General features: G+C 26.6%; 2 protein-coding genes across 3 annotated transcripts in view; both read left to right on the forward strand.

Moving 5' to 3' along the window:
- The first annotated feature begins 61 nt into the window (after window positions 1-61).
- On the forward strand, window positions 62-2,751 carry LOC122510686 (phospholipid phosphatase 5). Its single transcript, XM_043625509.1, has 7 exons — window positions 62-237; window positions 394-501; window positions 900-1,005; window positions 1,101-1,248; window positions 1,326-1,454; window positions 1,675-1,845; window positions 2,124-2,751. Exons 2-7 carry the CDS (start codon window positions 419-421, stop codon window positions 2,237-2,239), a joined length of 753 nt encoding a protein of 250 aa, XP_043481444.1. The 5' UTR covers window positions 62-237; window positions 394-418; the 3' UTR covers window positions 2,240-2,751.
- A 4,673-nt stretch (window positions 2,752-7,424) lies between these two features.
- LOC122510662 (beta-TrCP) overlaps window positions 7,425-18,847 on the forward strand; it is a 39,616-nt gene continuing 28,193 nt past the window's right edge. For both annotated transcript variants that reach the window (XM_043625458.1, XM_043625459.1), the window contains exon 1: window positions 7,425-7,947. In XM_043625458.1, coding sequence (XP_043481393.1) covers window positions 7,897-7,947 — 51 coding nt within the window. In that variant the 5' untranslated portion in view covers window positions 7,425-7,896. The remainder of the gene's footprint in view (window positions 7,948-18,847) is intronic.

Consider the following 18,847-nt stretch of genomic DNA (forward strand, 5'->3'; position numbering starts at 1 on the left):
GCCAATCAAAAATAAGGATTCATTTCCAATGATTTGTTTTGCCCGTTTTGCCGTAATGCCGTTTTGGTGTCATTCAATAATTTAATTCCAAGAAGAGCAGTAGGAAAAAGCATTCACATAATTTTTCCGCATACAAAAGAAACAAATGTTTGAATAATTTTAATCTCTTTTTTACTTTGATTGTTAATCAAATAAAGTTAATAACACTCCTGACGTTTATTACCCATTAAATTTAAGGTGAATTACGGAATTAGTCATTTGTATAATTGTTTTTAATCTTTATTATGCCGGGAAAGTTTACCGAATTTTTCAGAAAAGTTCTATTTACTAACCGAATATTCTGTCAATTATTTAACGTACAATTTTGATTAATTTTGTGATATTCTTTTGTAGAAATGATGAGAAATAATCAGGAAAGATGATTGTTGCCAAAGAAGCTGAATTTTCAAGAGGTTTTTGGTTAGAAATTTTATTTCGAGCATTCCTGGCTGTGATATTTTTGTGAGTATTAATATTTTTAAATGATTTTTTCTTTTATTTTCAGTTTCAATTTGTAAGACTAGCTTTTATACTGTACTATATTGTAATAATTAATTGTATATATATTTTTTTTTGGTAAATGTTCGTAATTTTCAATATTGTAAAATAATTAGAACCATATGTTTCCTTTTGCTGTCGTTGGCAAAATTGCGATAATTTTTGCAATTTTTGTTAATTATTTTGTATTCAAAATTATGTTTATTGTTAAATATTAGATTTATGTTTGTTATTGAATATTTTATTTATAATTAATATTCTCATATTTTATTATTTATATTGAATATTTCATTCAATGATTATCGGTAAATTAATTTAAAAATTTTTAAACATTATTATTGAATATTGAATATTTCTTTTAGGAAGCTGGAAGATGCAGAACCTTTTGAGAGGAAAATTCATCCTGAAGAATTGTGGTTGTACAAAAATCCCCAAAAAGAGGATTATGTACCAACAAATGTTTTATGGGTAATTTTTTATTTTTATTGTGGCCTTGAATGGAACGAGGCTTTATTGTTATTTATTTTTAGTTTAATTTGTTTAATTTGAAATATATTTTTTAGCCTCTCGTCTTCATTCCACCATTTGCTATAATTGTGATTACATTCCAAATAACGAAGGATAAGTTTGATCTTCGTCAAGGAGTCCTTTCTTCGACACTAGCTCTATCTTTAAGCGGAATAATAGTAGATATTTTAAAATTAATTGTCGGTGAGAAAATTCAAAATTTTTTACTAAAATAATACATTTTTGACGATATTTATATATTGGAATATTTTATTCTTTAGGTAGACCGAGGCCAGATTTTTTCTGGCGTTGTTTTCCTAATGGAGACACAAATTCAGAATTAAATTGTAATGGCGATCGTGATGTTATAAAGGAAGGCAGAAAATCATTTCCAAGCGGACATTGCTCGTGTAAGATTAATGTATTTTTGATATTTGTCCATTTTTATATTTTACTCTTTTTTTATAATTTATTTTTATTCAATTATTCAATTTTCCTATACACTATTTATTTATTTTTTGTATTTATTTGTAGAAAATCAACTCCAATGGAAAAAACTATTTATTTATTTTAAATTACTTTTTTATTTTTTGATTAATCAAGTGTTTATTATTTTTGCAAATATTTCAGTTGCGTTCGCTAGTTGCGGATTTATTGCCTTCTATCTAGCTGGAAAATTACGCACATTCGCAATTAGTGGAAAGGGATATTCATGGAATTTGTGTGCATTTTTAATTCCATTGGGAATTGCACTTATTGTGGCCTTGAGTCGAACTTGTGACTATCATCATCATTGGCAAGGTAACTTTTTGGTAATCTTTAAAAAAAAAATGTTTCTTGTGCTGCAATATGAAAGAAAATTTCCTTAAATTTAGCGTCGAAAATTTATTTTTGAGATTATTTGAGACCAAAATGTCACTAATTTCTCCTTTTTGGTTTCGATTTCGTGTGGAAAAAATATTTTTTGACACTCAGTGTCGACGCCAAATTCAAGGACCTAAAAGAAAGCAGAAGAAAAAGAAAAATAATAGGAAAAATACAATACAAAGAAAAGAATAAAAAAGAATATAATTTTCCAGATGTCTTAATTGGATCTCTCATTGGATTTGGAATTTCTTATCTTTGCTACAGACATTACTATCCATGTTTAGATTCGCAATTTTGTCATCGACCGTATTTAATAGCCGTTAATTGATCAGTAATTAATTTATTATTTATTTTAGATGAACTAATTTATTATTTATTAGATATGAATTAATTTATTTAGTATTAATTAATTTATTAGATATTAATTAATTTATTTGATATTAATTAATTTATTTCCTACTGTGTGATAATTTTTTCAGTCCGAAATGTTTCAGTATTTATCATCCAAATATATTTAAATATGTGAGTATTTTTAATGAGAATTTGAAATTTGACACGCTCCGAAGAACTTGGGAAATAATTTTAAGGTTATGTTTGTGTTACTTTTACACCTTATTTAAAAGATTCGGGGTTTAATTTTCAACTAAAATCGATTTTATTAATTATTTTAGACGTAACAAAAAATAATATTAGTAATTTACATTGAGAGTTGATCTCCTTTTGTATATTTTCATATTCTGGAGATTTCAAACATAACCTAATTTTTTACTTCTCGTTTCTGCGGAGCGAGTCACAAATATTCGACTATTTTTCAATAAATAAATTAAGGTACTAATTTTACTTAATATTTTATTAGTTTTTCCAAGAATTATAAAAGTTTATATATTTATTGTTCTATATTTAGAAAATTATTTCTATATTTTTTAGTTTTCTGACGAAATTTCGTTTATGATTTTTTAGCATTGAGTTAAATGCGTTAAATGCTATCTGAATGCTATGATATTCATTATTAGTTAATGGACATTATGATTAGTTTAAAAAGTCATAAATTATCGGAAAATTTTGAAAAAGCTTTAATTAAAAACTATATTAATAATTATGCAGCGAAAAAGTTATTTTATTTTAAAAAAATGTTATATTAAAGAAAGAAAAGTTAATTTTTGTTTTCCGAGAGTTTAAATTTTGGCGCCTTTTTTCCAATTGAAAACAGCACAATCTGACGTGAAACTTGGAAACTAGACTTGACTTTTTTATCGTCTTTCTTCGATTTACCAGAGCTGCCAGACCTTCACCAAACGCAACTGCGCTTGCGCGACAAAAATGCTTCTATTTGTAGAATAAAACTTGTCCATCTAAAGTACTTTATATGTATAAATATAAAATGTTTTAAAAATGCGCGGTTCATTTCGCCAACAAGATCATTTTTGTAGTGCAAGCTAAGTTGCATTTGGTAAGGGTACTTCTGATTAGAAGGTAATTTTGTAAAAGAAGAAATTGAAATTGTTAAAAAAAAAGTTTAAAATTAAAGTGAAATGTTGAATAAAGTTAAAATGTTTTGAAAAAATTAAAATTTAAAAATTACACCGTTAAACTGAAACTAAATTATAAGTAAAAAAGAGAAAAATGATTTAAATTTAAAGAAATAAATGTCTTTTACAAAATTACCTCCCCTCCTATTATTGATTATTTTAATTTATAAAAAAAAACACAAATGTGCTTTTGTTTTTATAAAAAATTTGAAAAATTCAAACAATAATCAATAAAAGAAGTAGCAAGTTTTTTAATTTCTTAAAAAACCTGGTATGCCTTTTACAGGCTGGTTCGGATCTCAAGAGATCCCTGGTATGTACAATGGCAAAAAGCCATCACCACCAGGACCGAATAATGTTTTGTTAAATTATAACCGCAATTAAGCACTATATTGTCCAACGTAGAAATTTGTATTTCCGGTTGTTGAGGTTCCTCCTTTTCAATGTCCTTGAAGAGATTTACTTAGTGCTGAAAAAGAGAAAGTAATTACAAATTAATTAATTTTTTAATGTTTTCCATAAAAAAAACTATTTTTTAACTATTTTTTAAATATAATTTTTAAAAAACTTACATTTAAAAATAAATGTTGAAAGTGATGGGAAAAATTATTTCTGTAATACAGCTTTACGTCCGTTTGCCTTAATAAGGCTTTGCCGTAATACAGCTTTACGTCCGTTTTGCCTTAATAAGGCTTTGCTGTAATACAGCTTCACGTCCGTCTGCCTTAATAAGGCTTTGCTGTAATACAGCTTTACGTCCGTCTGCCTTAATAAGGCTTTGCTGTAATACAGCTTTACGTCCGTTTGCCGTAATACAGCTTTACGTCCGTTTTGCCTTAATAAGGCTTTGCTGTAATACAGCTTTACGTCCGTTTTGCCTTAATAAGGCTTTGCTGTAATACAGCTTTACGTCCGTCTGCCTTAATAAGGCTTTGCTGTGATACAGCTTTACGTCCGTCTGCCTTAATAAGGCTTTGCTGTAAAACAGCTTTACGTCCGTCTGCCTTAATAAGGCTTTGCTGTAATACAGCTTTACGTCCGTTTTGCCTTAATAAGGCTTTGCTGTAATACAGCTTTACGTCCGTTTTGCCTTAATAAGGCTTTGCTGTAATACAGCTTTACGTCCGTCTGCCTTAATAAGGCTTTGCTGTAATACAGCTTTACGTCCGTCTGCCTTAATAAGGCTTTGCTGTAATACAGCTTTACGTCCGTCTGCCTTAATAAGGCTTTGCTGTAATACAGCTTTACGTCCGTCTGCCTTAATAAGGCTTTGCTGTGATACAGCTTTACGTCCGTCTGCCTTAATAAGGCTTTGCTGTAAAACAGCTTTACGTCCGTCTGCCTTAATAAGGCTTTGCTGTAATACAGCTTTACGTCCGTTTTGCCTTAATAAGGCTTTGCTGTAATACAGCTTTACGTCCGTTTTGCCTTAATAAGGCTTTGCTGTAATACAGCTTTACGTCCGTCTGCCTTAATAAGGCTTTGCCGTAATACAGCTTTACGTCCGTTTTGCCTTAATAAGGCTTTGCTGTAATACAGCTTTACGTCCGTCTGCCTTAATAAGGCTTTGCTGTAATACAGCTTTACGTCCGTCTGCCTTAATAAGGCTTTGCTGTGATACAGCTTTACGTCCGTCTGCCTTAATAAGGCTTTGCTGTAAAACAGCTTTACGTCCGTCTGCCTTAATAAGGCTTTGCTGTAATACAGCTTTACGTCCGTTTTGCCTTAATAAGGCTTTGCTGTAATACAGCTTTACGTCCGTCTGCCTTAATAAGGCTTTGCTGTAATACAGCTTTACGTCCGTTTTGCCTTAATAAGGCTTTGCTGTAATACAGCTTTACGTCCGTCTGCCTTAATAAGGCTTTGCTGTAATACAGCTTTACGTCCGTTTGCCTTAATAAGGCTTTGCCGTAATACAGCTTTACGTCCGTTTTGCCTTAATAAGGCTTTGCTGTAAAACAGCTTTACGTCCGTCTGCCTTAATAAGGCTTTGCTGTAATACAGCTTTACGTCCGTTTTGCCTTAATAAGGCTTTGCTGTAATACAGCTTTACGTCCGTCTGCCTTAATAAGGCTTTGCTGTAATACAGCTTTACGTCCGTCTGCCTTAATAAGGCTTTGCTGTGATACAGCTTTACGTCCGTCTGCCTTAATAAGGCTTTGCTGTAATACAGCTTTACGTCCGTTTGCCTTAATAAGGCTTTGCTGTAATACAGCTTTACGTCCGTTTGCCTTAATAAGGCTTTGCCGTAATACAGCTTTACGTCCGTTTTGCCTTAATAAGGCTTTGCTGTAATACAGCTTTACGTCCGTCTGCCTTAATAAGGCTTTGCTGTAATACAGCTTTACGTCCGTTTTGCCTTAATAAGGCTTTGCTGTAATACAGCTTTACGTCCGTCTGCCTTAATAAGGCTTTGCTGTAATACAGCTTTACGTCCGTTTTGCCTTAATAAGGCTTTGCTGTAATACAGCTTTACGTCCGTCTGCCTTAATAAGGCTTTGCTGTAATACAGCTTTACGTCCGTCTGCCTTAATAAGGCTTTGCTGTGATACAGCTTTACGTCCGTCTGCCTTAATAAGGCTTTGCTGTAAAACAGCTTTACGTCCGTCTGCCTTAATAAGGCTTTGCTGTAATACAGCTTTACGTCCGTTTGCCTTAATAAGGCTTTGCTGTAATACAGCTTAAGTTGGTCTGCCTTAACAAGGCTTTGGTACTATTGCTTACCTGTAACACAGTTGAGCATGAAGTGCCAGTCTCGTCTCGGGCGCCTGCTTATATACCCGTGTCCCCACCACTTCGAGCGTCCCCACCAGTGCGCGCTTGTACTACTAGCGCCGTGGTGATGTACAAACTATTTCAAGCATATTTTCGGTAACTCGTACCACGAGTCGATAATGCAGAAAGTGAAATTACCTATAGTTGTGTCAAATTTCAAAATAAAGAATTTGTTGGTAAAGCAGTTTTGTTTTGTTTACGATAATCTGTGCAGAATGGAATATACAAACGTGTTGTATAATTAATTAAGATAAGTATTGTTTTTTAATGAATAAATAAATAAGTAAATAAATAGTTTAATTATTTTAATGCGAATTAATTTTTTTTTCAGGTTTAAATTATAGGTGCAATATATGACAGTAAGGAGAAGAAGAAAATTAAATTGTGCATTGAGGTTAGTTTTAGTTTTACTTTTAATATTATAAATATATATAATAACATATAGTAAATAACAAATAATTAATTTATTAATTATAAATAACAATATTAAAAAAAAAATTTATTGAAATTTATGTTTATCAATATAAATCTTGATAATCACACAAATTAATATTAAAGGTATATTGAAATTGTTTTTATTTTTTAGGTTAAAAATTCCAACCATACGTCAAGTCATAATAAATTTGACACATACCATAAGGGAACGAGCGACACCAGTTCGGAAAATTAATTAGGATAAATATTGTCTTGGAATTTTATTTTGAGGTTAGTTTTAATGTTTAATTATTGTTTATATAGTAATAAATAGGTATATTTTTTTCTCTTATTTTTAACTCTATATGTAGGCTTCTCATGGAAACATTGTTTTATTGAAAATTTTTTTTTAAATTTAAAATTAACCTTAGAAGAATAGAAAATGTTGACAAAGAAACCAAAGAAATTACAGTTCCTCTACGGATGACTTGTCTAAACAGATAATGATTCGCTGCTTTTTTGACAAGATGGTTACTAAAATATTATTTTGAATAATTTAGCCCATTTGCTGAAAAACAATTTCTTGGATAAACTCATTTTATTAAGTAAACGTTTGTGTAAAGCCACATTATATCGAATGACATTTATATGGATTTAACGTTTGACATAATTTGTAATTTTGATCAAATTACATTTTGGACTTTTTTAACGTTTTAAAAAAATGCGCGGTTCATATCATTTTTGTAGCGCAAGCGCAGTTGCGTTTGGTGAGGGTACCTGGCAGCTCTTCGATTTACATCGGTTGTGTTCGGTCCGCCTGCTTGGATACTCTGGTTGACTGGTGTACTGGTTTGGTTGAAGGCGAGTAAAGGCAAATTTTTCTCTTAAGAATACTGTTTAATCCACTCCTCCTCCTCAATATAAAAGCAACTAAACAAGACTTATTTATAATCGAGAGAAAAAGAAGTCTTCTATTTTCACAAAAATAAGTTAACCAGTACATCCATGTCCAAAGTTTAAATATGACAATTGTTTTCGATTTGTTGTGCTAGTGAAATGGTGCATCGACTTCCTGTGCATGGCGAAGAGCCGTAAGCGTCATTCTTCGTGTTAGGCAGTCCTATATATCAGTGTGTGTCCGGTTTTGTGTTTTTTTCCCCTATATATATATTTATTTGATCTCATTTCCCGCGAAATTAAACGACCAACGAGTGTGCCGTCCAAAAAATCAGCTACAAATTTGTGCAATTCACGCCCCTTTTAAAAAATGATGAAAATGGAAACAGATAATAAACACGAGGACTCAAGCAATTTGCAGGTGCGCAAACCAACTAATATAATTTTTCCTTCTCAATTCTCTCTCCTATACCCGCCATCTTATGTTTCGTTACAATACAGAAAATTTGTTGTAAAAATTTTTATTTTTCTTCTTTGGGGAGGGAATGGAAAAATTTTCATACAAATCATTATGGATTTCCTGATGAAATTTATATTGAATAAACAAGAGTTGTTTTTGGAGTAGTTTTGAATTTTAAATTTGCAAAAAAAATTGTTTTAGGAGGTTATGACTGTGGTGTTTTGAACACATGACGATATCTATATCTAGTGAATAGAAATCAGAACATTTATTTTAGCTGAAAATTTTGCAATAATATGACTGATAGATGGACAATGACTAAACGTCAACGTTCAGTTTCTGATATGCTCTTGGTGTTATATTTAGCGGTACATGCGCCACAAATATTAGTCTCGGCTGAGATTAAGAACAGAGTTAAGATAACATTTTCTTTTCCATAATTATTGAAATAATTTATTTAAAATAAAAAATGAAAAATGTGAGAAATCTTTGCAAATGGTTAAATTTCATAATTGTGTGAATTTCCGATCGTTTATCTATCCTTTAGTTTTCTTTTCAATGCGTATTATTGATTATACATTTTCTTGTTATACTGATTTCTCTGTTTCTCATAAAACTTTCGACCGTTTCGACAAAAGCTTTGGATTTGAGAATGATTACCTACCTCATTTTACCCGGAATTACAAATTTACCTATTTTTGTATCTTTTCACAAATGTTTTCGTAACGAATTCGATTAGTTTCCGATCTGTAAATTTTAATTCTTTGGATTTAAATTTAATTAATTTAGACAAATTTATGAGTTTACAGGAAAATGTATTTGTGGGGAAATATGTAAATTTATCAGATTGTGTAGTGTAAACTGATTTCAAACGTGAGAGATGGTGTTTGATTATTAATTAAATAGAATGTTTGTTGAGGAGAATTTTAATTTTTTTTTTCATTTCAATTTAGTTCATAAATTGTGGGTAAATTAAATTTGTTTGTAAATTAGTAGATTGGTGTTAATTTTTAGCTTTCGGGTTGAAATTTTGTTGACCTCCTTTGACAACAGTAATATAATTATCAGCTTTACCGTTAGCTTTTTTTTTAAAAATTAGACTGTCAATTTCCAGCTCTCGATAAAATATTTTTAGTCTTTGATATTTTTTTTTTTTTTGCTTTAATGACACACGAACAAATATCTGGAATATGTCATTATCACTCTCGTCGACAACTAATTACCTAGTTTTTTTTCCTTTCAGTATTGTTTTTCTCTCGATTTCCCTTTTTTTTCATTGTTGACGCTTTGTTGTTTTTTTTCTTAAATTTTCCCATCCCCCCATAATAGTGAAATGTCTATTTAAAAGTAGGCCAGATATCGGATTCTGTATGGACGTATCAGTTTTATTAAATTCACCTCGTGCTTTTAAAAAAACGGTTTTTCTTTTCTACTTTTTTCTTGAATTGGGTTGAAGTAACGAGTTCAAAGCTCCGTTTTGTTGTCGAGTTAGTTTAGCATTTTGCAAATAACGTTATAAGCAGGGTTTTTAGAGTTAATGAGAATTTTAGTTAAAAATACTAAAAAAAAAATTGAATTTTGAAGAACCCGTGTGGAAATCTGCCCAAGTTAGCCCAGTTAAAAACTGGGAGCCAGCTGGGCCCCACCTGGGCTTCCCATTTTCATAAAAATATTAACATTATAATAGAAAAAGTCTGAAAATTAAATATAACTATTCACAATAAATCATTCTACAATTAATTCATAATAATAATAATCATTATTATTTTAAACAATTTATTATTGTCAATAATTATAAACTTTTATTGTACTACACTAACAGACATTTAGTTTTATTGAAATTTTAAAGTTGTTCCAGCTGAATTTATTTATTTAATAATTAACTCATCAAGGTATAACGGTTTTTAATACATTTTAATAATTGTTTAAACAAATAATTGTTGTTATTTAATAACTTTTGATACACATAACTTAGAAACTTGCAATTTTTTTTCCTAATTTTGCAATTAACTAATAGGAACGACATAAAATAAAGAAAATTTATGGTTTTAACAATTCAGAAATTGTTTAAACAAATGATTGTTGTTATTTATTAACTTTTGATACACATAACTTAGAAACTTGCAATTTTTTTCCTAATTTTGCAATTAAGTAATACGAACAACATAAAATAAAGATAATTTATGGTTTTAACAATTAAGAAATTGTTTAAACAAATTATTGTTGTTATTTATTAACTTTTGATACACATAACTTAGAAACTTGCAGTTTTTTCCTAATTTTGCAATTAACTAATGTAAATAGTAAATCATTCGGATGTTTTATGATTTTAATTTTAACAATTTATCAAATGTTTAAACAAATAATTGTTGTTATTTACTAACTCTTGACACATAGCATCTAGAAGAATGAAGTTTTTTCTTATTTTGCAATTAGTTAATCAGAGTAGTAGTAATTGTAAAATTAGAAAGAAACTGCAAGTTTCTGGATTGTTTGTATTAAAAGTTAATAAACAATAACAATTATTTGTTTAAACAATTTCTGAACTGTTTAAATCATAAAATACTGTTATTTCATACTTTTCAGATTAGTTAAATATAAAATTAAAAAGAAACTGCATTTTTTTAGGTGCTTTGTGTCAAAAATTAGTAAATAACAACAATCATTTGTTTAAACAATTTTTGAATTGTTAAAACCTTAAATTATTTTTATTTCATGTGGTTCGAATTAGTTAATTGCAAAATTAGAAAAAAACTGCATCTTTCTGGAAGCTAGTGTCAGGAGTTACTAATTAACAACAATTATTTATTTAAACAATAACGACTGCAATATAACATTAGTAAAATTTATTATATATAATAACAAAAATCGTTTACAGTGAAAATTATTAAATAGTTTAGTTTTTCTTTAACATTTAATAATAAAACTTTGATGTAATTATGGTCATCTTCGTACATGAATTGACAATTGACAAACATGTTAACATTTTACGGAAGCATTTTAGAGTTTGTCTATTGACCCACTCACGGTGGGTTCCGGTCAGGCGAAATAATATTATAAGTGGGCGTGAGCTGGGTCCTACCTGGGCTTCCCAGTTTTTGAGGACCCACATCAATAATTATATAAGCAAAAATTTCTAAGTCCAAACCTAAAAATTTTTTTTTCAACAAAAAATTAATGTTTATAATGACTAAGATTAAGAAAAAACGTGTTTTTAACAAAAATGTATTCACAATATTTTTTTTTATGTAATGTCCACATAATTAATTAGTAAAAATTTCTAAGTCCAAACAATTAAAAAAAAATTTTTTTTTAGACCAACAAATTAATGTTTATAATGATTGTAAACAATAAAAAACACATTTTTAATAAAAATGTATTGATATATTTTTTTCATAATAATATAAATATTATTTTAAGAATATTTATCGTTTATTATTACATTATTAATATTGTTATTATTATTATTAAACTATTTATTTGTCACGGTGTATTCGTATCAGTAAATGCTTTATTGAATCATTACAGCAGATCAACAAGTCACTGACAATAAAACGTCGGTGTTCAGTAGTTAGTCTCCGTAGTATAGTGGTTAGGGCGTTAGTCTAGTAGTCCGTAGGTCGTAGGTTCAATCCCCGCGTGCGTTAAATTTTATTTGTTTCTTAGGTTTGCGTTTATTCCGATTTTTCTGCATTGTATTCGTATAAGTATGCAATTTAGTGATTATATATACCGTTTAATAATTTAATTAACAAATTTCTAATTTTTTTATAAATTTTTAATTTATGAATGAAAGGATATATATTAATTCCCATATATATGCTAACATTATTTATGAATTTGCTTTTGGTCACAATTTCATTAAAAAAAGTAAAAATCGTTAAATAATAACGTTATTTATTTATAATTCGACTTATTTGTTATTAATAAACAATTTATTCATTAATTTGAATGAAAACTAAATCTATGGGCCCCAGCTGGATTTTTCCTAGGTGGGCTGTGGCTGGATTCACCGTTACAAGCCAAGGAATCGCCCACCTGGGCCATCCCTGCTGGGACCCACCTAGAACCTGGGAAGCCCACCTGGGACCCACCGTGGGCCCACCTCACTTTTCCACACGGGAAGTTAGAAATAATTGCAGAAATTCAATTATTTTCAAAAATAATAAAATTCTTCGCAGAAATTCAATTATGTATATGTTAAAAAATTGAAACAAATTTTAATTCTCTTTATAAATAATAAAATTCTTCTTCAAAATTCAATTATTTTGAAAAATTTTAATAAAATTCTTGCCAATATTTCAATTATTTTCAGAAATTTTCCCCAATTCAATTATTTTCAATAAATGATAAAAATTTCAACAGGAATTCAATTATTTACAAATTTTTTATATAAATTTCTTCACAATAATTCCATTCTTTTTATAAATAATAAAATTCTTTTTAGATTTTCATAAATATAAAAATTCATCGCAGAATTTCAATTATTTTAATAAATTATTTATTTTTGTATTTAAATAATTGAATTCTCAATTCTAAATTTTTAAAAATTTTCGTCAAAATTTTAATTATTCTTATAGTTAAAAGTTTGAATAAAAGTCTTGGCAAAATTTCAATTATTTTAATAAAATTTTCCAAACGAATTTAATTATTAAAAAAAATTTTAATAAAATTCTACGCAAACATTTAATTATTTCCATAAATAATAAAAATTTCACAGGAATTCAATTATTTTCAAAGTTTTTATCATTTTCTTTGCAACAATTCAATTATTCTCATAATTATAATAACATTTTTTCAGAGATTCAATTATTTTTCTAAATAATAAAATTCGTATTAGGAATTCAATTATTTTCATAAATAATAAAACTCATCGAAGAATTTTAATTATTTTTAATACAATATTTTAATCGAATTCCTTAAATAAATGTAATTATATATTCTGAAAAATTTTATTAAAATTCGTCGAAGGAATTAAATTATTTAAAAATTTTGTTGATAAAATTCTTTATGAGAAATCAATTTTAAGAAACTTACAATTATTCAATAAATTATTTATTTTTGTATTTAAATAATTGAATTCTCGTAGACTTTTCTAATAAAAATTGATTTAAAAACTCATTTTTAAATGAAATATTTAATGAATTCTTAGATATAATAAAATTGAATTTTGAAAAGGTTTTTCAAGTTAAAATCTTTGAAAATCTGAATTTTTAATAAATTTAACTTTAAATTCGATTAAAATTGTATTAAAAATAATTTAAATATGTAATTCTATAATGAGTTTTATTATTAATGCGGAAATAACTGAAATCCTAAAAAGAATTTTATTATTTATGAAAATAATTAAATTACTGCAAAGAAATTTAGGTGTAATAAATTTGTAAATAATTGAATTTCTTTGGAATTTATATTATTTATGAAAATAATTAAATATTTGCGTAGAATTTTATTAGACTCTCCAAATTTGAATTTGTAAAAAAGTTTTACTAATTTGAATTAATGTCTAAATTTTTGCTTTTGAATTAGTAAAGTTTACTAATAAATTAGTAGAAATAACTATTTATTATTAAAATTTACTAATTTAAAAGCAAAAAGTCAGTCACTAATTCAAATTAGTGAACTTTTTTACTAATTCAAATTTAGAGAGTGAAGAAGAATTTTATTTAAAAATTCTAGAAAATAATACTTGAATTGAAATGATAAAAATAATTTTGATGAACTTACTTACTGAATATAAATTTTTACAGAATTAAATATTATATTCTTATTGTATAAAATATATATTACTTTTTTATTATTTTTTTTTACTTTACTCGGTCATTTACATGTTTTACAATAATATTGATGTTTTCGAATAATTTTACAATTAAATTAAATAAACATAAGAGAACACTTTTTTTGTGTATCTAATAATTTTTCGACTTAATCTGAATATTCTTTTGGGTCAGGTAAAAATTGAAAATTTTGTCTGGAAATCAGGGAAAAAGAAAATTAAATTTTTGTGACAACCCTGTATAAGGCTTACGAGAGATAAATATACATAATGTATTGGAGCCATTGAACAAAACTAATGACTCCTCAAGTATTGCCAAGTTGCTCATAAGAGTTTAAGTGTTATGGGAGTTTTAAAACTTCAAATACTGTGGGAATACTCGAAAGCAAAACAGTAAATAACTTACTTTATCGCGATACAATTGAAGTTGTTGAAAAGAGGTGCAATTTACTCTCAAAGAGAATAGTAATAATTTTTTAAGTACGAGAAAAAATTTTAAACAATACTTTTAGGTTTTTGTTGTCTATTTTCTCGCACTTTTTTTCATTTTTGGTTTGGGTTAGTAATCTGATGGAGTATGTTTGCAGTTATTTTCCTATAAAGTTCTGAACGTTGAGATGAACTGATTCCATTTCTGTTTAAGGATTATCTAAACTTATGTCCGTACAGTTTTTGAACCTGATTTTAATTTGACAGTTTTTGCTTTTTTGATTTATTGTATAATTGTTTTTGCTTCCTTTGAAGAAAGCTTTTCTATTTTCACTAAGGAGTTTATTTTTGACATTGTTTTGAATTAATTTGAATATAAAATTGATGATTTATTTTTGGAATGAATAAGTGTTTAAAAATAAATGATTCTTTTTGGAATGAAGTGTTTAAAAATAGATGATTCTTTTTGAAAGTAATTGTTTAAAAATAGATGATTTTTTTTTAAAGTAATTGTTTAAAAATAGATGCGATTCTTTTTGATAAATGAATTGTTCTAAAAATAAATGATTAATTTAGAAATGAATTCTTCTACCATTAACTGATTAATTGAGAAATGAATTGTTCTAAAAATAAATGATTAATTTATGGAAATGAATTGTTTTAAAAATAGGTGAATCATTTCTGAAATGAATTGTGTTAAAAATAAATGCAATTTCTATTGAATTGAAAATACGATCTTGTAAACTGAAACGAGAAACAAAGATGCTTTAACCGTATTTTCTTGGCAATGAGTATAAGGTGCGATCTAGACAAAGCTGCTTAACATTCCGTTAGAGCTTTGTCGTGTGTCTTATTTACGACAAAGCATGGCCTTTCATTTGTAATTAGCAATGTAGTTTTCCAGCCAATGACCCAACAATCATAAAAATTGCAATAAAAAAAAATACTATATGCATAGTATGACATTTGCGTTTTAAATATATACAAATCAGCATTTTCTAAAGCCAGTAGTGTCTTTACTTGTATACTTTTAATATAATGAATATTTTATTACAATAGTTGAATATTATCATTAAATAATAATGTATCTTTAAATATTTGTAAGCCATATTTATGTTTTTTTTATGTTTTATTGTTTCTTTTTGTTTTATTTGTGTATTCTTTTGATCGTTTTATTACAATTCTTGAAAGTATAGTGTGGTCTAGTGGATGACTTTTCGCCATAATTCATAAATTAATTATGATTTATTTTGATCCATTAGATTCTTCCTTAATTAAATTTCCAATTTTTGACATGAATAAATGCCTTAAAAATAATTGAAATGAATTTTAAAATCAACTATAAGGTTATGTTATAAATTTGCCGCACATGTTGCAACACTTGAAGTAAATTGTTTACAATCAATTTAAATCTTTTTCTTGAGAAAAAAAAAGATTTTCTTAAAAAGGGAAAAAATTTTCTATTATTCTTTTACGACTCTCGCCTTCGAATCGTGAAATATTGGCATAAGTTAAGATAGTAAGAGTGCGAGAGTTACACATATGTTACTTTCTGCTGCAGTGCAAATCTCAATAACCATTTATCACGCTTCGCGTAACAGAACAATTTATAATCATACAGGAAATATGCTGCTGCTATATTATACAATATTGTAATAGCTATATATTAAATCATTTTAATCTACTTTTTATTCTATATTTATATTGTATCAAATAAGAGTGAAAATTAGATTCTTTAATTCGATTGTATATATGATGATGTTTACTTGGTCAATAAGTGTAATTTTCTCATTAGATTCTTTTGTAACACTTGGTGGTTTTAACTTTTCGTTTCGTTTGCAAATTATCTCTTTATGAAGATCTTTTGTTTATTATTTTAGCGTCAATGTGAGAAACAATTAAAGTTGTCCCTGAAGTTAGTGTAACTTCCGGGGCATCCTTAAGATAAATTAAAGAAAATCGATTACAATATTTAAAGAAAATTGCATTTTTCTATCAATTTAAATCATTTCGAGTAAAATTCGTCAGGGAAATCAGGGAAAAGTCAGGAATTTTTATTAAAAGTACTGGAAAAAATTAAATTTTTAGAATTTATAAGAAAATTTTGAATTTTTGTGTCTTTTTTGTTTGCCATGAAGTTACCATGAATTCTAATAGAAATTAAAACCTTCAAATTTTTTCTATTTTTGACAAAAATTTTTTTAAAATCATTTAATTATTTCGAAAGTTTTAACACATTTATTTTTTTAAATAACAAAATTCACCAATGAAATTCAATTATTTTTATGAATTTTTAATAAAACTCTTTGCAAAATTGAATTATTTATTCATAAATAACAATATTCATCAAAAGAATTCAATTATTTTCAAAAAAATTTAACGAATATAAAAATAAAAAATAATAAATATATAAATTTAACTGAACGTAAAAAAATTCAGTTATCTTTATAAATAGAAAAATTATTCGCAAAATATTTAATTATTTTTAAAAATTTAAATAAAATTCTTTGCAAAATTTCAATTATTTTCAAAAGTTTTTCGCAATTCAATAATATTTACCTAATATCCATTATTTTCATAAAATTTAACACAAAATTTAATTATTGAAAAAATTTTTCATAAAATTCTACGAAAATATTCAATTATTTTCATAAAGAAAAAAATTTCTTGTAAGAATTCAATTATTTTCATCGCAGAATTTCAAATATTTTTAATACAATTTTAAATAAATTTTTCGAAAAATGCAATTATTCTTAAAAATTTTATTAAAACTGGACGAAAGAATTTAATTTTAAGAAATATTCAATTATTCAATAAAAAATTAAAATTCGTTGCAATAATTTAATTATTTTCATAAATAATTTTTAATTCGTCGTAGAAAATCAATTATTTTCAAAAAATTTTTAAGTCATTCTGCAAAAGAATTCAATTATTTTAGTAAGTAAGAAAATTCTTTTTCAAAATTCAATTATTTTAAGGAATTTTAATAAAATTCTTTTCGAAAATTCAATTATTTTAAGGAATTTTTATAAAATTCTTTTCGAAAATTCAATTATTTTGATAAATATCAAAATTTATCACAAGAAATCAATTGTTTTGGAAATTAATAAAATACTTTGCAGAAATTAAATTATTTTCAAAATTTTTGAAAAATTCTTGTCTGGAGTTAAGTTATTTTTAATAGCGAACTTCTACTCAAGAAATCAATTATTTTCAAAAATTTCAAATTTCAATAAAATTCTTGACAAAACTTCAATTATTTAAACAAAATTTTATAAAATTCTATGCATGAATGCAATTATTTTCATAAATTAATTATTTATATTCTTCTCATAAATTCAATTATTTTTAAAAATTTTAATAAGATTTTTCAAAAGTTTTCAATTATTTTTAAAAAAATCTGATAAAATTCTTTAATTTAATAAATTTTTTAAAAATTTTAACTAAATTCCTTAAAAGAAATTATAATTATTTTCAAATGTTGTTATTAAAATTCTTCATAAAAATTGAATTTTAAGAAACATTCAATTATTCAATAAATTATTTATTTTTGTATTTAAATAATTGAATTCTTGTAGAATTTTCTAATAAAAATTTATTTAAAAAAGAATTTCGGTTAAAATTTTAGATAATAACTGAATACTTAACGCATTATAGCGTGAATTTTTAGAAATAATTGAATTTTGAATGGTTTTAAATTAAAATCTTGGAAAATCTGAATTTTTTATACTTTTAAATTAAAAATTCTGTGAAACTAATTTTGTCGAAAAATTTTATTTGAATTTCTTTTTGAAATTATTAGAAGTTTTTATTTTCTAATATCTATTTTTAAATGAAGAATTTTCGAATAATCGAAATTTCGTAAAATTAGAATATTTTTTAAGGTCAGGGAAAAAGTGAAATTTCTGTCTGGAAATCAGGGAAAAACAAAGTTAAGTTTTTGTGGCAACCCTGATTAAAGAATTTGAATAAAAATTACAATGTTCAGCGTCAACATAAATGTTTTTTTTCGCAAAAATTAAAGAAATAAAACAATTTTTTTTAGGTTTGAGTTTAAAAAAAAGTGTATTAAATTTATTTTTAACTATCAAGGTGAAATTAGTGACATTTTCATCTCCAAAAACCCCAAAAATATAGATTTCAACTCTGAGCGTCGACGCTAACTTCAGGGACGTTTATATTAAATGAAATTCGGCGAAGTAGATTCGAAACAATAGAAAATATTTATTCATGCATCTTATGGTAGACATTTCGAGGAATTAATATTATAAATTTAACAATGAAGAGGGGGAAAAAAAATTCTATCGATTGGTTTCGGAATGAAAGAACCAGATTTTTATAGTGAAACACGTCAAAAGTATTATAGCTTCAAGGTTTTGATTTGTTGGCTTCTTGTTCTTTCTTATTATCGTGGATGCCCTTCTCTTGTCTCTTTTTTTTTGCTTAAAAGCCTCGTGAAATGACCTTATTTCTTGAATGGGGGATTTTTTTTTGTTTCCAAGTTTCACACCGAATGTTTTGTCAAAAAAAAAAGAATATGGTGCGTGCAAGAAAGAGAATAAATTCTGTACTGCAATATTTTCTCCCACGACTTGCAATTCGCCTACACTCGCTTTGCCTCTTATTTATAGCGATTATTATATTATACAAGTTGCT

This window comes from Leptopilina heterotoma, unplaced genomic scaffold (assembly GCF_015476425.1).
Source record: "Leptopilina heterotoma isolate Lh14 unplaced genomic scaffold, ASM1547642v1 Lhet_73, whole genome shotgun sequence".
Lineage (NCBI taxonomy): Eukaryota > Metazoa > Arthropoda > Insecta > Hymenoptera > Figitidae > Leptopilina > Leptopilina heterotoma.